Below are 14934 nucleotides of genomic sequence, written 5' to 3' on the forward strand. Positions count from 1 at the left end.
ATGCTGGTCGCAAACCCATTATGTTGGTTTTGTCGTGACACAGCTCATATGTTATGCAGAAAGGGGGCAGTTGTCCGGCCATACACCTTATACAGACAATTCAATTCAGTTGTAACGGTGTGTAATTCTTTTTTATTACTTTGTTCTGTGCTACACAGTTCTCATATTTTTAATATTTTTAAACTATATTTACAATGGCATTCAAATTGACTGCTGATGTCTTTTTTAAGATAAGTCTAGGTATAAATTAACAAAACAAAAATATATCGTGTGAAATCATCGCAATCTACTTATCTACATTATTGTCCGCGACATCGAGAATCGGATTCGCTTGATGTGACAGTGCGTTAAATTGGCTAAAAGGGAGGCAACCAAACCTAAATGTATAACATGCTTGAGACACGATTATCACCCTTAAAAACGATAACAGTTGGTAAGCGGCCGAGTTTTTACTGGACAATCTTTAGTAACTTTATAGTTAACATGATTAAGAAATGCATTTTTATTCCGACTGATGACAAGAATTTTTATTTTGTATACAATCATGTATTATGTACCTGATAAAATTGCTTTACAGGGCTTCAGGCTTTCTTTGACACATTCGTCAGTACAATAATCAGACCGCCGGTCAATTTCAATTCAATAAATAGTTAAGCAGTTGAAACAGACTTAAACTAGTTTTCTCCAGTTTTTGTATTTGAAATGTGCAAGCATTTGTAATAACTTCAAACATGAAATTGGCAAATATGTCCGACTTATGAAATTATAAGAAAATTGATATTAAGGTGAAATACATGAATAACTCTTAGCTTGTTTGTAGAACATAAACAGTTTTTTATTACAATACCAATATGTAAATGACAATATTTTATACATATTAGTAAATAGTATTTTTTGCACCGGATAAAACTTCCAATACGCGTCGATATACATGTATATTAAACGATCAGTGTTTCAAAAAATATACTGTATAGCTAAGTATCTACTTCTATGTATAATAATGGCAGTAATGATTATTATTCTTTTATTATTATTATCATTATTATTATTATTATTATTATTACATTATTTTGCTGCACATATTTTTCGTTCGGGTATGTTATTGAAACACTGTCTTCTTTTTAAGATTAATACATTATGACTTCTAATGAATGATTAAGTTTATTCTCACTAAATAATCTTTTTAACGACTATGCTCAGATGTGTTAAGCTTATGCACTTATTAGTTACTTTCAATTGCCTTTAGCGGCCGCTTGAAGTTATTTATTTATATAATAATTATAAAAGTTAAAAAATTACCACTCAATTTATATCTAAAACATTTGTTTTATCATATGAACATAAGCACAGTAATTCTTGAAATTCAACTTTTCTATAACAGTATTTCTTTTAACATGTGACATATACCATGATATATTAATGCTGCTTGAAAATTCTTAATTTAATATGATAGCGTCATGTTTAAAATGCGTAGATCATGATTTATGCTGTAGTGTGAATATAATGAAATGTTAAATTCATGCTGACACCGTCATCTAGCTTCCTTTGGTTTTTTATGGAACCATTTATGACGTAAAATGTCGCTGGTAGAGATACGATCGTCTGCATTTATCACTAACATCTTTGAGATCAAGTCTTCACAATCTAAAAGAGATAGGATACATGTTATATGAAAATGTATTACACTAAGGATAGAAATGGTATGGGTTTCTTGTGCATGTGATAATGATTTGGCATAATCACAATAATATACTTCAAAAGAAATATATTCCACGTCATAACTGCAATTTCGTTTAACTGATTTTATCATGGGTACAATTAAGCATTTAACAACAAACGTGACTGTAATATTGGAATTATTCAGGTTTCAATGCATAATCTATCAAGGTATCTAAACCAAACACCTGTTCATCTTCTGGTTTAAAACATTATATAATTAAAATAATTTGTTTTGAAGTAAACGATAATTCGATTATTACACTATCTGAATAAAATGCTCCTGTAGGGATCTTAACAACTGACTGAACCTAAATCATGTCGTACTACAAAGCATGAAAGAAGAAAAGTGGTGATAACTTCATGATTTTTTTCCAGCGGTTGGGATGTTCAGATAAATGTATGGAACTAACCTATTGACAGTTGTAAACTTTTTGGCAATTCATATCCTTTTAAAACTGTAGCATATACTTGAGCTGATGATTTACCTGCCACGCTGAAAGGCATACACCCTGTCACAACTAGAAATAAAATTATCCCTCTGAAATGTTGAAAGTTAAACAATACAAATAAAGATGTCTGCTAATATTGTAGAACATTATACAAAAGCTAGTAACGCCTTATTTATTTTTATATCGTTTTCCTTGTTTCGTATCAAAAGGAAAACTTTGAATTCTTGTTCTGCATAACCTTTTAAATAACTTACAGTTTTTATGAGGGATAACGTCTTACACTTTTATAGGAATAAATACATATTAAGGGTCAATATTCGAGTCCTAGACATACACTCATCACCCAAAAGCAAAACAGACAGTTTATTTTGCTTTCTGTAACCTAAATAACAGACAATGTCTAGGTGCCCATAATCACATACAATTAGAAATAAGATAGGTTCGACAATTATATATATTTTTAAATATAGACGTAATTATGTCTCAATTAGTCCTACATGATCATTATCTTAGCCATTTCATATTCAACTTCAATATAGCCTAGAAATTTAGTTTCATTCATATGGTCATGTTTGGCATGGAAGATATCAACGTTTGAAACATCTAAAATCCCCTTTACCGAGACAAATACGTCAGGAACCGTTTTAAACTGGTTTATTAGGTTGCTACACATGCTTATAAGTGCAACCGATGGCACATTAGTGGTCTGTAAGGTTACTTACACGCTTACAAATGGCACATTATCCGAATTGCTAATATTTCTACATTTTATAAGTTTGTCTGCAAAACAATCAGCAACACCATGGACAGCTGCTGGTTTGAAATGTTGACTACAGATTTGATGAACCGTGTAAAGTGTTATGTACTCACATGCTCCAGACGTCTACTTGTTTTGTGTAAGGCTCTTTGTTGAATATTTCTGGGGCAGCATAAGCTGGTGAACCACATTGGGTTGACATGGTCTCATCTTGATTTATACACGCACACAATCCAAAATCTGTAATAATAAGATGGACAATCATTGCGCACATAGTCCGAACAAAACACTGAAGTGATCTGTATTTATTCTTTATTTTTATTTTCTACAAAATGGTAGTTGGAAAAATGTTTAAAACATTTGTAGGCTATGTTACATGAAAAGTTGATTTATGACATCGCTCCCAAATAAAAGTTCAATGGGTGCGGTGCATCCGAGTTGGTTCTTTCCTTGTCAGATTAAATGTTCTTGTGATTTCTTCATCATGACAAAATAAGGGAATGCAATCATCATTTTGTTAATAATACATGACATATTAAATCTGACAAGAAATCTTTTGGAGGTTTGTCGATACAGTCAAGAGAAGCAGCTGGCTATCAAGATTAATTGGAAATCTTGGCCAGATTATGTTAACGAGTGTAGATTTATAAATACGTAGTTGGAACAGAATGCCACCTTCGAAAAGCTTTAATCAGATAGTTGAGTTGGTGTTTAGGAACACCATTTGCGAACAAATTAAAAACAATCATTTAAACATTTTAAGCATTTAATAAAAGAAGCAAAGATTGAAAGCATTAAAAGCACTGAAAAGAATCTTGACCTTTATATTTATACGCCAAACACCGAATTAACTCAGAAGTTAAGTCTCAAAGAGTTGGTTATTGATATTGCTGTTATAAACTACTTCCATCTCTTTTAAATACAGCAATATATCACCTATAACCGTATGTATATTTCTACTTTATAGTCAAGTGATTTTATGAATAATTAGAATCTAAAATCATTAAAATCAACATTTTATAAACCTTCTTTTGAATAGGCCAGTATAAAGTCAATATTATTAAATGTAGGTAGCTGTTGGTACAAGGAGATTATGTTTCAAAATATGCAAATAAATTGAAATGTCTATATCATATTTACGGACGTCTGTATTAGGTGTCAAAAGGCACAGGGTAAAGACGTATGAACGATTTTTTTTGAGAATTACTAAGATTTACTTAGTAGAACGAATTGTTCGTGTCAGACAATTATCATACATACCTATTATCTTTACCACATCTCCATTTAAAATGATATTTTCTGGCTTGAGATCCCTGTAAGGATTGAATCAAACATGTGTTAAAGATATATTGGTGTAGAAAGAAACGGAGATTATGTAAATTTTGTTCTCGGCAAGCTGTTGAATATGAGTATCATTTTATTTTATGTTGTTCACTATATAAAGATTAAAGAATCAAATACAATTGCCATACCATATTCATCCAAATCTAGTTAAGACAAACGTGAAAAGAAAAAAACTTATATCATTTTAGCAATTTTAGGAAATGCATTTGATAGAAGAAAGGAACAATTATAATAAAAAAAACTTAGATCTTTGCTTTGATTTGTATTACATTGTCGATGTACCTAAAATAATTCAAACAATATAAGTATATGCTTTATTATGTATAATATTCATTCAATGTAACGTTTGCTTTTTGTTATATCTATTACTGTGTGTTTGCTATATGTATATATTCATATGCAGATAACCGCCGAATTGTAAATAAAATTGTGTCTTGACTTTTGCTTTAATAAAAATAAGAAATGTCACTGCAATGTGCTAGATTTATGTCATATAAGATTTAAAGAATACTCGAATTGCACCAAACAGAATGACATCTGTAAATCATTATCAATAATAAAGCATTCGTGTCATTTAATACTTTTAAGAGTGCGCGGGAGGGATCAAGTGGATTTGACATACGGAATACATAGACAACTAAAACAGCAAAAATCAGTATTTAATTACACTAAGTAAAAAAATTTTAATCAATTTGACCTTGTTAGGATTATTTTGCATTTTCGCCAGATGTGTTGAAAATGTAATGCTCGTTTAATCATCGATATTTTCATGTCAGCTATTCCTGCGGACATAAAATACATTTACAATTCATATATATAAAACATATTTATTTACTTGACTCAATAATTTCGCCGTTTTCAGGCGTTTGTTGTGCCTACGCCACTTGTCCTGCCAGTATAAATTTTAAGTTTTGAAAGCCACGCTACACGTTAGAATATGATACCATATATTTTTGTACAAAAGTTGCACAATTTTGCAGCAGGCATTTTCTTTTTTATATTAGTTGAAATTTCCAATTTAAGCATAAAAAACGCTTGGCCAAGAAAAGCCACCATATTTCAAAATTCCAAATGACGTCATAGTAACTTGTTTGTGATGGTTAATTTTCCAATTTCTGATCAATGTTTATTGTGATATTGTGATATAATAACACATTTTTCTGAAAGCGTCTAAGAAGCCCAAGGTAACAAAAAGGGTACATTAAAGATTTTTTTTGATTTTTTTTATTTTATTTTATTTTGATTTTTTTGACAGTCCAAATCATACTTTGAAATAATTTGCACACATTGCAACCACAGCACAATGCATGTATTTATCACTTTTTTCACGCTTAAACCAATCGTATATTCCATCAAATGCTGTGTCTTTTACTGTTGCTTGTGCCATCTGCACCATAAAATCATCACAGTATCATTCGTTTTTATTCCGGCAACTTCAATGATATAAGAACAATGAAACATTGGCACTATTCTACAACTTTTACAACTGATAAATGTGTCAAAGCAAATAACCATCCTTATCAGACTAGAGAAGGTTATTTATATATAATAAAGTACACTTAAACATGATTTACTGTGCTAAAACATAAATGTCTTAATAAGTGTTAAAACATGACCCTTAATATCAAAGTTATTACACCAAAGTTTAAAACACTGTAACGGTTCCGTACAGTTGTAATTTCTTTGTGACATGTATCTCATTGTTAAGTAAGTGAAAGAAATCGGAGTTGGGGGTATAAAAAAGTGAGAAAAAAACATTTCGAATTTTGCATGATCTATATTTTGGCTGCATTGAAGAAATGCCTTTAATGCCTTTAATGCAACCGGAGCTAAATCACATGATAATTTATTTTAACAGTTTAAGCAGTTCGGTCTTTTAAAATGTATCTGATTGTTATTTAAAGTATGCTGTTTTCCAAATAAAGTACATTCGACTCTCGCCTGTCGTAACGAAAGAATGAAGTCAACATAATTATGGTTTTTATGTGTATTATAACAGATATTTCGTTAATTTAAACATTTACCGATCAGATTCAAATGCAATTATGTTATTTAGACCCATGAATATTAGGCATATCACGTGACTATTATTTTCATTTATCTTAGATAACAAAACTGTTTATTTTTATTTCACTTAAAGACTTCGAAACACCACTTAAACTGACGCAGGTTTTATTTATTGTCTATATTTTACAAGTATGAAATTGGATTTTCCCCAACTCGGTTGACTAAAATAGCCAAGTTGTATGTCTTAACAATATGAAATAGCCGTGCTATTGAATACGAAGGTCGTTATATGGTTATTTTTTCTGTATTTGTACAGGAGATTGTGTATTTAAATAAAAAAGATTGTTATTTGCCTTTATAGTTTAAAGCATGGCGACCATTTAAACATAGCATTATCCATTAAGTAAATAGGTTTTCGAATTAACAACTGAAACGGTAGGGTTGAGCAAGACACACTCTTTCACATAAAGGGAATGTGAAAAAGGTTCCATTTTCTATTGATGGGCGAAACATATATTGAGTACACCGTAGGTTTTTAAAAATGGATTTAAGGAAATTGACTTAACAATTTGATTTCAATAAAATCGAATGATTGTAAAGAAACGCACTTGATGGAATATCATTGAAGGTTAGGATAAGGCAATTAAAATGGAGAGCCCAAAACCAAGACGCGATGGAGAAAACAAGCTTGCTAAGACTATTAAAGAAAAAAATTTAAAGTTTTCTGTGGAATTTGAAAATGGTCAAACAGCAGGACACAGAGATGGTCAAACAAGGGAACATAATGTGGGGCAAGAAAATACATCTAACACTCGAGAAACTGAGCATACTGTGACAAAGACGACAACGACAACTACAACTCAAAAAACTACAACGTCCACAACAAAAGATGGAGAGACCGTGAAAACGGAGAAGAGCGAAACTGTAGAAAAGAAGCAACATTCAAAGAGAGAAGCATCTAAAAGAAAAAATGATAATACAAATAAAGAAAACGACAATGTGAAGTTACCTCCTATCATTGATAGTAAAGCATCGCCAAGGGAATCGAAGTCATTCGGAAATGCACGTAAGTTCATATTTAGATATTTTATTTATTCGTTTATTCATTCATTCATTTCAGTCAGTCAGTCAGTCAGTCAGTCAGTCAGTCAGTCATACATTCATTCACTTTCAAATATTCAGTGTTACGTATATTTCAGTTGCATACTCATTTGTTTCTTTTTTAAATTATTCTATCACTGACACATTTACCCATTTTTTTCTTTCTTTCATTCATTCATTCATTCATTCATTCATTCATTCATTCATTCACTTCCAAACATTTAGAGTTATATATATCATATTATACGTATCTTTCAGTTGCATACTCACTTTATTTTTAATCAAAATTATCACTGACAAATTTATCCAATTTTTCTTTCATTCATTCATTCATTCATTCATTCATTCATTCATTCATCATTCATTCATTCATTCATTCATTCATTCATTCATTCATTCATTTATTCATTCATTCATTTATTTATTTATTTGTTCAGATATTAAAACATTTCATCCATGTACGAATTAATGAATTTTGCATGGATTTAACTGGAACGGATTACACTCAGCTTCTCTTCTCTCCGTATGAACTCGGTCTAGCAAAATCACTTGAGACAATTAAATCTTCAAACTAAGAATATTTTTTTAACAAACCTATCACAATGAGGCTTAATACAGTGCTTAAACGTTCATTTATATTCGGACAACTTCGTTCAATTCCGTATCTTATAAATAAATGTATTTAGAAAATTGTGAGTTTTAATTTTCCTCGTCACATTTGTACTTACTTCATCAATGATTAATAAGAGAGAGGAAGAGAAAAAACTTTAAAGTTCAGAATTTTATGATGAATAAGTCACCATGATTATTTATACATTCAAGATGAAATTCTGAAGTAGTTTGTTGATCGTATTTTCTAATATATGTATATGAGGTCAATTTATAAAACTTATTGTGCTTCTTTTTTCAATTTTCACAAGATTAACTTTTATGATTTCTTAACATTTGAACGCCAAATAATATGTTAAAGTTAACATTAAACTTGTAGATGTATTGAAATTAATTCTTTTATCTGCACGCTCGGATTATTCCTGTATGAATATAAGTCTGAATGTTTGAAAACCATTTCTATTATTGTATGGTACAAAATGAATTGCTTTTTAATTATGCTAACCTTAAGTGGGAGTTCTTATCCTTCAAGACCTAAATTTTTTAAATCCTTAAAATACTAGTATGCTCTATATCAATAAACATAATTCTCACATTATCTTTTGAGAAAAAAGGACCAAGTAATTAAAACTTATCTTAGTTTCGCTATCAACTATCTGTTTACAGTGGTAAATTACTTGAAATCTGATAGCTTCAGCAATTAAGTAAAATTAGGCGGGAAACCACTTACCTATGTACAATTCCCTGAGAATGCATGTAATCCACAGCTTCTATAGTTTGATGCATGAAATATTTCGCTTCGCTCTCCGACAATCTCTTCCTGTAAATTTAGAAACTCAAGCCATAAACCCTTGACAGTTGCTTTCTTTAATGGGGACTTGCTATCTGTCATTTTTATGACTGTTAGTTATGATGTTACTTATTATTTTAGAGATATGAAGATGAAAATTAAAGTTAAGCTTAGGCTGCTAACAGTATAGAGCCCGGGCAGACTGCACTGGACTGCAGACTGGGCTGGCTCTACACATGTGGCACAGGCCTATCACTTCCGGTTTTAGCATGATAAGGGTTACGTAATTGTTAGATGTATGATTATATGAAATATATATGTGACGTTGTACTGTTATTATAGTGTTTGCACTTATAAAACATGAAAGGAAAAAGTAATTTACAGTTGACAACGTACTGTTTATAACGTGATATATTATCTTGATTTACGAATGATCATTAAACTTTGCTTAGCTAAGAGGATGATTTAAAAATTAAAAAAAAAATAAACGGAAGATTCGAATACAGATAGTTTAAATGTCTTTGAATTGTAGCTGCACAGCTACCTTACGGACGGACGATCTCTTTTAAATAGATACACTAGATTTCCTTGAAAATTGAAATATGACTTTGACACAATCATGGTAACTAGTCTCACAACGCATATTGCCGACTAGTAATCTAAGCTAGGATTGCTGACCGCGTGGGTTCAAAACCTGTCAGGGGCAAGCCATTGTTTCCTTGAGCAAGAAACGCTACATTCAATACTTAGTACTGGTTGGTTCTAGGAACAAATTCGAGAGTGTTTCAATAAGCATACTGCTTCCAACACAATCAAACTAAAACAAATTTGTATATTCTTATATGAAATGTTTCTACTGAACATTTGAATTGGTGGGAATAGTAGTATCAATACAGTTGTTGAGCAATTGAAAAGTTCAAATACTGAAAAATACGTTTTTATTCATTGCACAACAGTGACTGTTTTTGACTATAAGTGCCAAAGATATAGTAAGAATATGAGGTATAGATACAATATATCAAAATGTCAAGATCACTATGCCTTATTGTTTGTACTTATGAATAAGATATGCGGCTTTTCATCAAGTCTTTTTTATGCGAATATGATTTTGACCCTGCCAAAACAGTGTGTAATTAAGCGTAGAATTGTAGTAACTGATTGAGATGATAAAACTGGATATTGATTCTTTAATCAGTGAGGAACTTCAAAGAACGACAACTATGTTTTGCAGTAACTCACAGTACAGTAAAACAGTACAAGTTATCATATTTAGTTGACTATCACTTGTTATATTATTCAGTACATTAGAAACTTAAAGTGATATTATGCCCATCCAAGTTTAAATGGTCGGTGGACAGGTAAAACAAAAAAATACTGGACATTTGCCATAAATGTGTTCAGTTTTATATTTTACCAGAAGCAGTTAATAAGAGTTTCTATAAAATTTTAATATCGTTCGAAATGCACCGGTAACGCTAAATTCTTTAATAGACTTGAGCAGTATTTTTATAATCGAGATAGTTTTTATATTGTATAAAAGTCATTTTTTTATAATCAATTATTGGTCATTCACCATTGTAATAGCAAATTATTAGAAATATTATTATAATTCAACTCAAATTGACAGCGAAAAAATGAGCATAGTGTCACTTATAAATTAAAGAAATAATTAATCTGATGATAGGTGGTGTTTCTATGGTCGTAAAACTTTTTGGTTACTTACCTTTTATCAAGGTATTCTTTGAGGTTGTCGCCCCGTAGTAGCTCCATGACAATGTAATAGTTTCCAGCTGTTTCCATAACTTCGTGAATTTGAACTATATTTTTATGACAAATTTTGCGGAGCGATTTCACTTCGCGCATGAATCTGCGCCGCACATCCGGTCGCTTTGAGATCGTTTTCTTTGGCAAAACTTTGACAGCTCTCTGAAAAACAACATTATCAAGCTTGAATATTTTCTTATAATAGATAGTTGTCTATGTGTTTGACACCGTATATTTGTCAAAAATTATTTTTATGATGTAAATCAACATTATTATTATTACAAGTAGTAGTAATAGTAGTGGTATTGGTAGCAGTATTGTTGTTGTCGTTGTTGTTGTTGTTGTTGTTATTATTATTATTATTATTATTATTATTATTATTTTTATTATTATTATTATTATTATTATTATTATTATTATTATTATAATTTAAATGTTTTGGTAACAAAGCATTATAAACATTGCGATACAGATATTTGTTAAGCAAAACTTGATAAAAACTCGCACGTATGTCTGTTTAGCAAACCGATTAAATCGAAAGTGAATCGGCAATAAGAGCATATATTTGGTTGCCTCATTTTAAGAATGATTACAAAATAAGCCATTCTTTGAAGACACAGTCAAATCAGAACCGGGAATTCATTCAAGAAAATGAACTAAGAATTAATTACAGAATATAAAAATTAATTGATTTAAGGGGAGCGGTGGCCAAGTGGTTAAGGTGTCTGTATCTCAACCCAGGGATCATGTGTTTGAGCCCTAATCGGGTCATGACCATTTTTCTTCACATGACACAAGTACTGATTTGTTCCAGGAAGCGGACTCGAAAATGAAGTGATTAATATAAATTTCAAGAACTTGTTTCGCAATGGATCTTTTATAAATATGTTAAAAACGTTTTTTTTTCTCCATGATGTATGTAATACATTCTACACTGAGGTCAATATATAGCTACAATGTGCAAACCAATCGCATGTATACATGTATAAAAACCTATGTACGTCATAGTAATCAATTAAAGTGACAATGATAAGATATTTTACTTCTCATATTACATTTAACAAGGCTAGTTCCATCACTTTACAAATATTGGTACGCGGAGTGATACATTTAATATTGCTATTTAAAACCTGTACTATGAATTAAAGCCTAGTATGATTTAAACGGGTTTGCAGGTCTTTAGAAAAATTTACTATACTTTTAAACTATGTTTTATGAGATGATATCTGAGGTCATTTGTTATGTGTTATATGCCTGTTAGATAAATAAGTTAACATTTTACAACTCTGGTAGTGATGGAATTTAGATTTAATTTACATGATACAATAATGGATGATGTTTGTTCATGAGACATCGGCGATAAATTTATGAATTTTCTATCACTGGACGATACATACGGAATTAGATATTTGGTTTTCAAAATAACTTGTTTCAACTAGAAATGTTTAAAGTATATACTATCGGGTATTGTTTGTCACTACCAGAACAAATCGTAATTTCCTTATCATATTTAATTCAATGTAACAAATTTGTAACTTCTTTTATTCATTTATTAAAGGTTCATTATGCCTTATATAGAATATTTTTCCTTCCTTTAAGAAGAGCAAACATGGGTTTTATAAAGTTTAATCCTTAACACCTTAAGAAAGTAGCGAATGAGAAATTATTTGTCATAAAAAAGCAAAATGTAAACAAAGTAGCATTTTGACTCTCATAGAAAATACTAGATGTCAAAAAGCAACAGAGATAAAATATGGTTCAGGTTATTGACTAAATGAGTGGCTAGTTGTAAACTATGAGAGGATAACAAAAAGAAAAGGCTATCGAGAAAAGTAAAATAAAATGAAAGCGTTTCTGGGGAATGATTAGTCTTTAAAGGTAATGAAGTTCCTCGGTCCTGTTTAAACAAAAGAAAAGAAGTTCCCTTTGTACGTGTTGGAAAAAGTATTTTATCATATTAAATTTAAATACACAATTTTTAAATAAGCCGCTTTAAAGCCGAAAAATGCGGCTAAACTGAACGTCAAATTTTACACAAAATTGACAATTTTCTTTCCATTTTTCAAACATTTTTCGGCGTAAAACAAGAAATTTTATATCAGCTTAAAGGAAAAAATAATTTCTGTCGAATGCTGTAGAATTTAAGATATTTTGTTGAAATACCCGTAACAGTTGCCAAGGATACGCAACGACGGTGGCCAACTTTGACGCCGTGTGTACAAAAATTGGCTGAAACTATTGAAATAAAATCAACGGAACCTTATCAGAAATATGGTCAACTTTTTGCATGCCAATTTTCAAGACGCTACTCGAAAGTTCGCAAAGTGTCGCGTTCTACCTTAACAAAAAATAATGAAAAACCTTGGAATTACCCAAAAACTAGTTTTTCCATGTTAACACGTGCCCTAACATCTAATTTTGGTGAAAAATTGTTGTTTTTTTACATTTTTTATTTTTTTTTATTAAAATAATAGACTAAAAGAAGAAGTTGACTCTTTTTATGTTTGTAGGTAGTACTTTATTATGCTAAATTTGATTTGGAGTGGCCACAAAAAAGAATATATACTGTATGAAGTGGACTACTGCATATTTTATCTTTGAGTTGAGAGTTTTTATAAAGTGTGCACTCAGGAATGTCATATCAAGTAAATTAACTTTACAGTGTATACTGCCGTAAACAAATAATATCCCTCTTGACAGGTGGGGTAGATATTGACACATAGCGACCATGTGATACACAAATATGCTACTATATCTAATATAGTACATTGTTTGATATATCACTGTATAATGTATTGTACAAGTACCATAAACATTCCAGCTTGATCATGATTAATATTATAATAAATATCTTATCTCCATAACATAAAAATGAAACAATTTTACGGAGAGATAAAACAAAAATATATCAAAGAATGCATACTGTCTTTAGATAAAAAATGCGATGTGCGCGTCCTATTCCTTTAAGCAGAGATATAAAAATATTTTTCATATTCATTTTTATTTGAAAGTTCAAAGCACACAAAAAAATAACTTAAAGTCAGTAGGCCGGTGGTGTAAACGTTCGTGGGTGTGTGTTTTTTCCTCTGTGTTAAACGCATTTATATACACATGTAGTCGTCGAACACTAATCAAAGAGTCAAAGAGAGTAAAATTACCTTTTCGCTGTTGGTTATATTCCGAGCTTCCCTTACTTTAGAGAAAGTCCCTTCTCCTATAACACGCCCTATTACATAGTTTCCCACCTTTTTTCTCGAATCAAGTGGTATAAATTTTTCCCTGAATAAATCATCGAACGTGACCTCACGTGTGAACATGTTCCCCGTGCATTCTGCACTCCCAGTCCTCGGAGCGACAATCTCACTTTTCTGGCGCGAAATGCATTCTTCTTTAGTTTCTAAAACTGCACATGCGTCCTGACAATTCTTTGACATACTTATGAAAAAATAACTTTCAAATAACAACACATCTTTCGCCCAAGTTGTCTTAAAACTTTTATATCAAAACATTTTTCCACAGCATAATTCTACCACTACAAACAACTTACTATTAAATCTATGAACGATAGGGTTTTTCATATCTGGATAAAGAATATTCCATAATCATTCGTGCGAATGGTATATATAATTTTCGTCTTTAATTTCATGAATAACAATTTCATTGTACGTATATCCTCGTACACGACAAAAATTTTGATCAGAATTTCGAATTCAAAGGGGTACTTTGTTAACAAATATTTCCAATTAGTATAGTTAATACTTTATTTCACTACATTCAGTAGCGGTTTGTTGATATTCATAAATATTTGCACAGAGGTTTATTTATAAAATCTGCTTTTCATACCTTATCGTAGAAGTACGGTGTTCATGTTTATTGAAACTATCTACTCGCCTATTCAGAAGTTTACGACATTAAAAACCTGACACATTGCTTCACATAAATAGACCAGTATATATACAAATATATAAATCAATCGGTACATAAATCTTAATAAAAAGAAGTAGTTCTACCAACCCGTTCAACGTGAGTGCACCGGGTATTTAATGGTTGTCTTCTTTCTTAAAACGAGCGGTCATTTATATTATCTCTAGAAGTGATCACTATTTTTTCCGCCTAATTAGCTACGTACTTGCAATATCAAAGTTTATTCTGATTAAAAAGCCTTTACTTCTTGACTGAAAAGTTTTTTAATCCACATTTTTGCGAAGTTATAAATATGACAAATAAGTAAACCGAAGAAATCTATATTTATCGTGATGTTTCTATATAGAATACTGATATCTACATCGTGACTTGGTGTGAACTCATATCATAGTAAAGAAACACTGCAACGTGACTTATAATTTTAAATTAAATTTACTTAATTTAACGCAGTTCATTTGATAATTAAATGA

General features: G+C 30.7%; 2 protein-coding genes across 2 annotated transcripts in view; one reads left to right on the forward strand and one right to left on the reverse strand.

Moving 5' to 3' along the window:
- On the reverse strand, window positions 1-14356 carry LOC132759251 (hormonally up-regulated neu tumor-associated kinase-like). The gene is made up of 7 exons (XM_060750991.1): window positions 13699-14356; window positions 10500-10702; window positions 8717-8806; window positions 4186-4238; window positions 3039-3165; window positions 2130-2257; window positions 1-1644 (listed from the first exon to the last, which is right to left on the reverse strand). Exons 1-7 carry the CDS (start codon window positions 13972-13974, stop codon window positions 1532-1534), a joined length of 990 nt encoding a protein of 329 aa, XP_060606974.1. The 5' UTR covers window positions 13975-14356; the 3' UTR covers window positions 1-1531.
- Window positions 6165-14934, forward strand: part of LOC132759250 (ciliary microtubule associated protein 1A-like) — a 26387-nt gene continuing 17617 nt past the window's right edge. The window contains exon 1 of the mRNA XM_060750990.1: window positions 6165-7342. Coding sequence (XP_060606973.1) covers window positions 6925-7342 — 418 coding nt within the window. The 5' untranslated portion in view covers window positions 6165-6924. The remainder of the gene's footprint in view (window positions 7343-14934) is intronic.

The sequence above is a fragment of the Ruditapes philippinarum genome, unplaced genomic scaffold (assembly GCF_026571515.1).
Source record: "Ruditapes philippinarum isolate M1 unplaced genomic scaffold, ASM2657151v2 ctg865_1_1_1_1, whole genome shotgun sequence".
Taxonomy (NCBI): Eukaryota; Metazoa; Mollusca; class Bivalvia; order Venerida; family Veneridae; genus Ruditapes; species Ruditapes philippinarum.

Excerpts from the sequence above, each read along its gene's own strand:
- LOC132759251 (XM_060750991.1), bottom strand. The coding sequence starts at position 13,974 with ATGTCAAAGAATTGTCAGGACGCATGTGCAGTTTTAGAAACTAAAGAA. Across the intron at positions 4,239-8,716 it reads TCTCAGGGAATTGTACATAG|GGATCTCAAGCCAGAAAATA; the intron begins GTAAGTGGTTTC and ends CAATCCTTACAG. Across the intron at positions 2,258-3,038 it reads CAAGTAGACGTCTGGAGCAT|AGGGATAATTTTATTTCTAG; the intron begins GTGAGTACATAA and ends TCAACATTTCAG.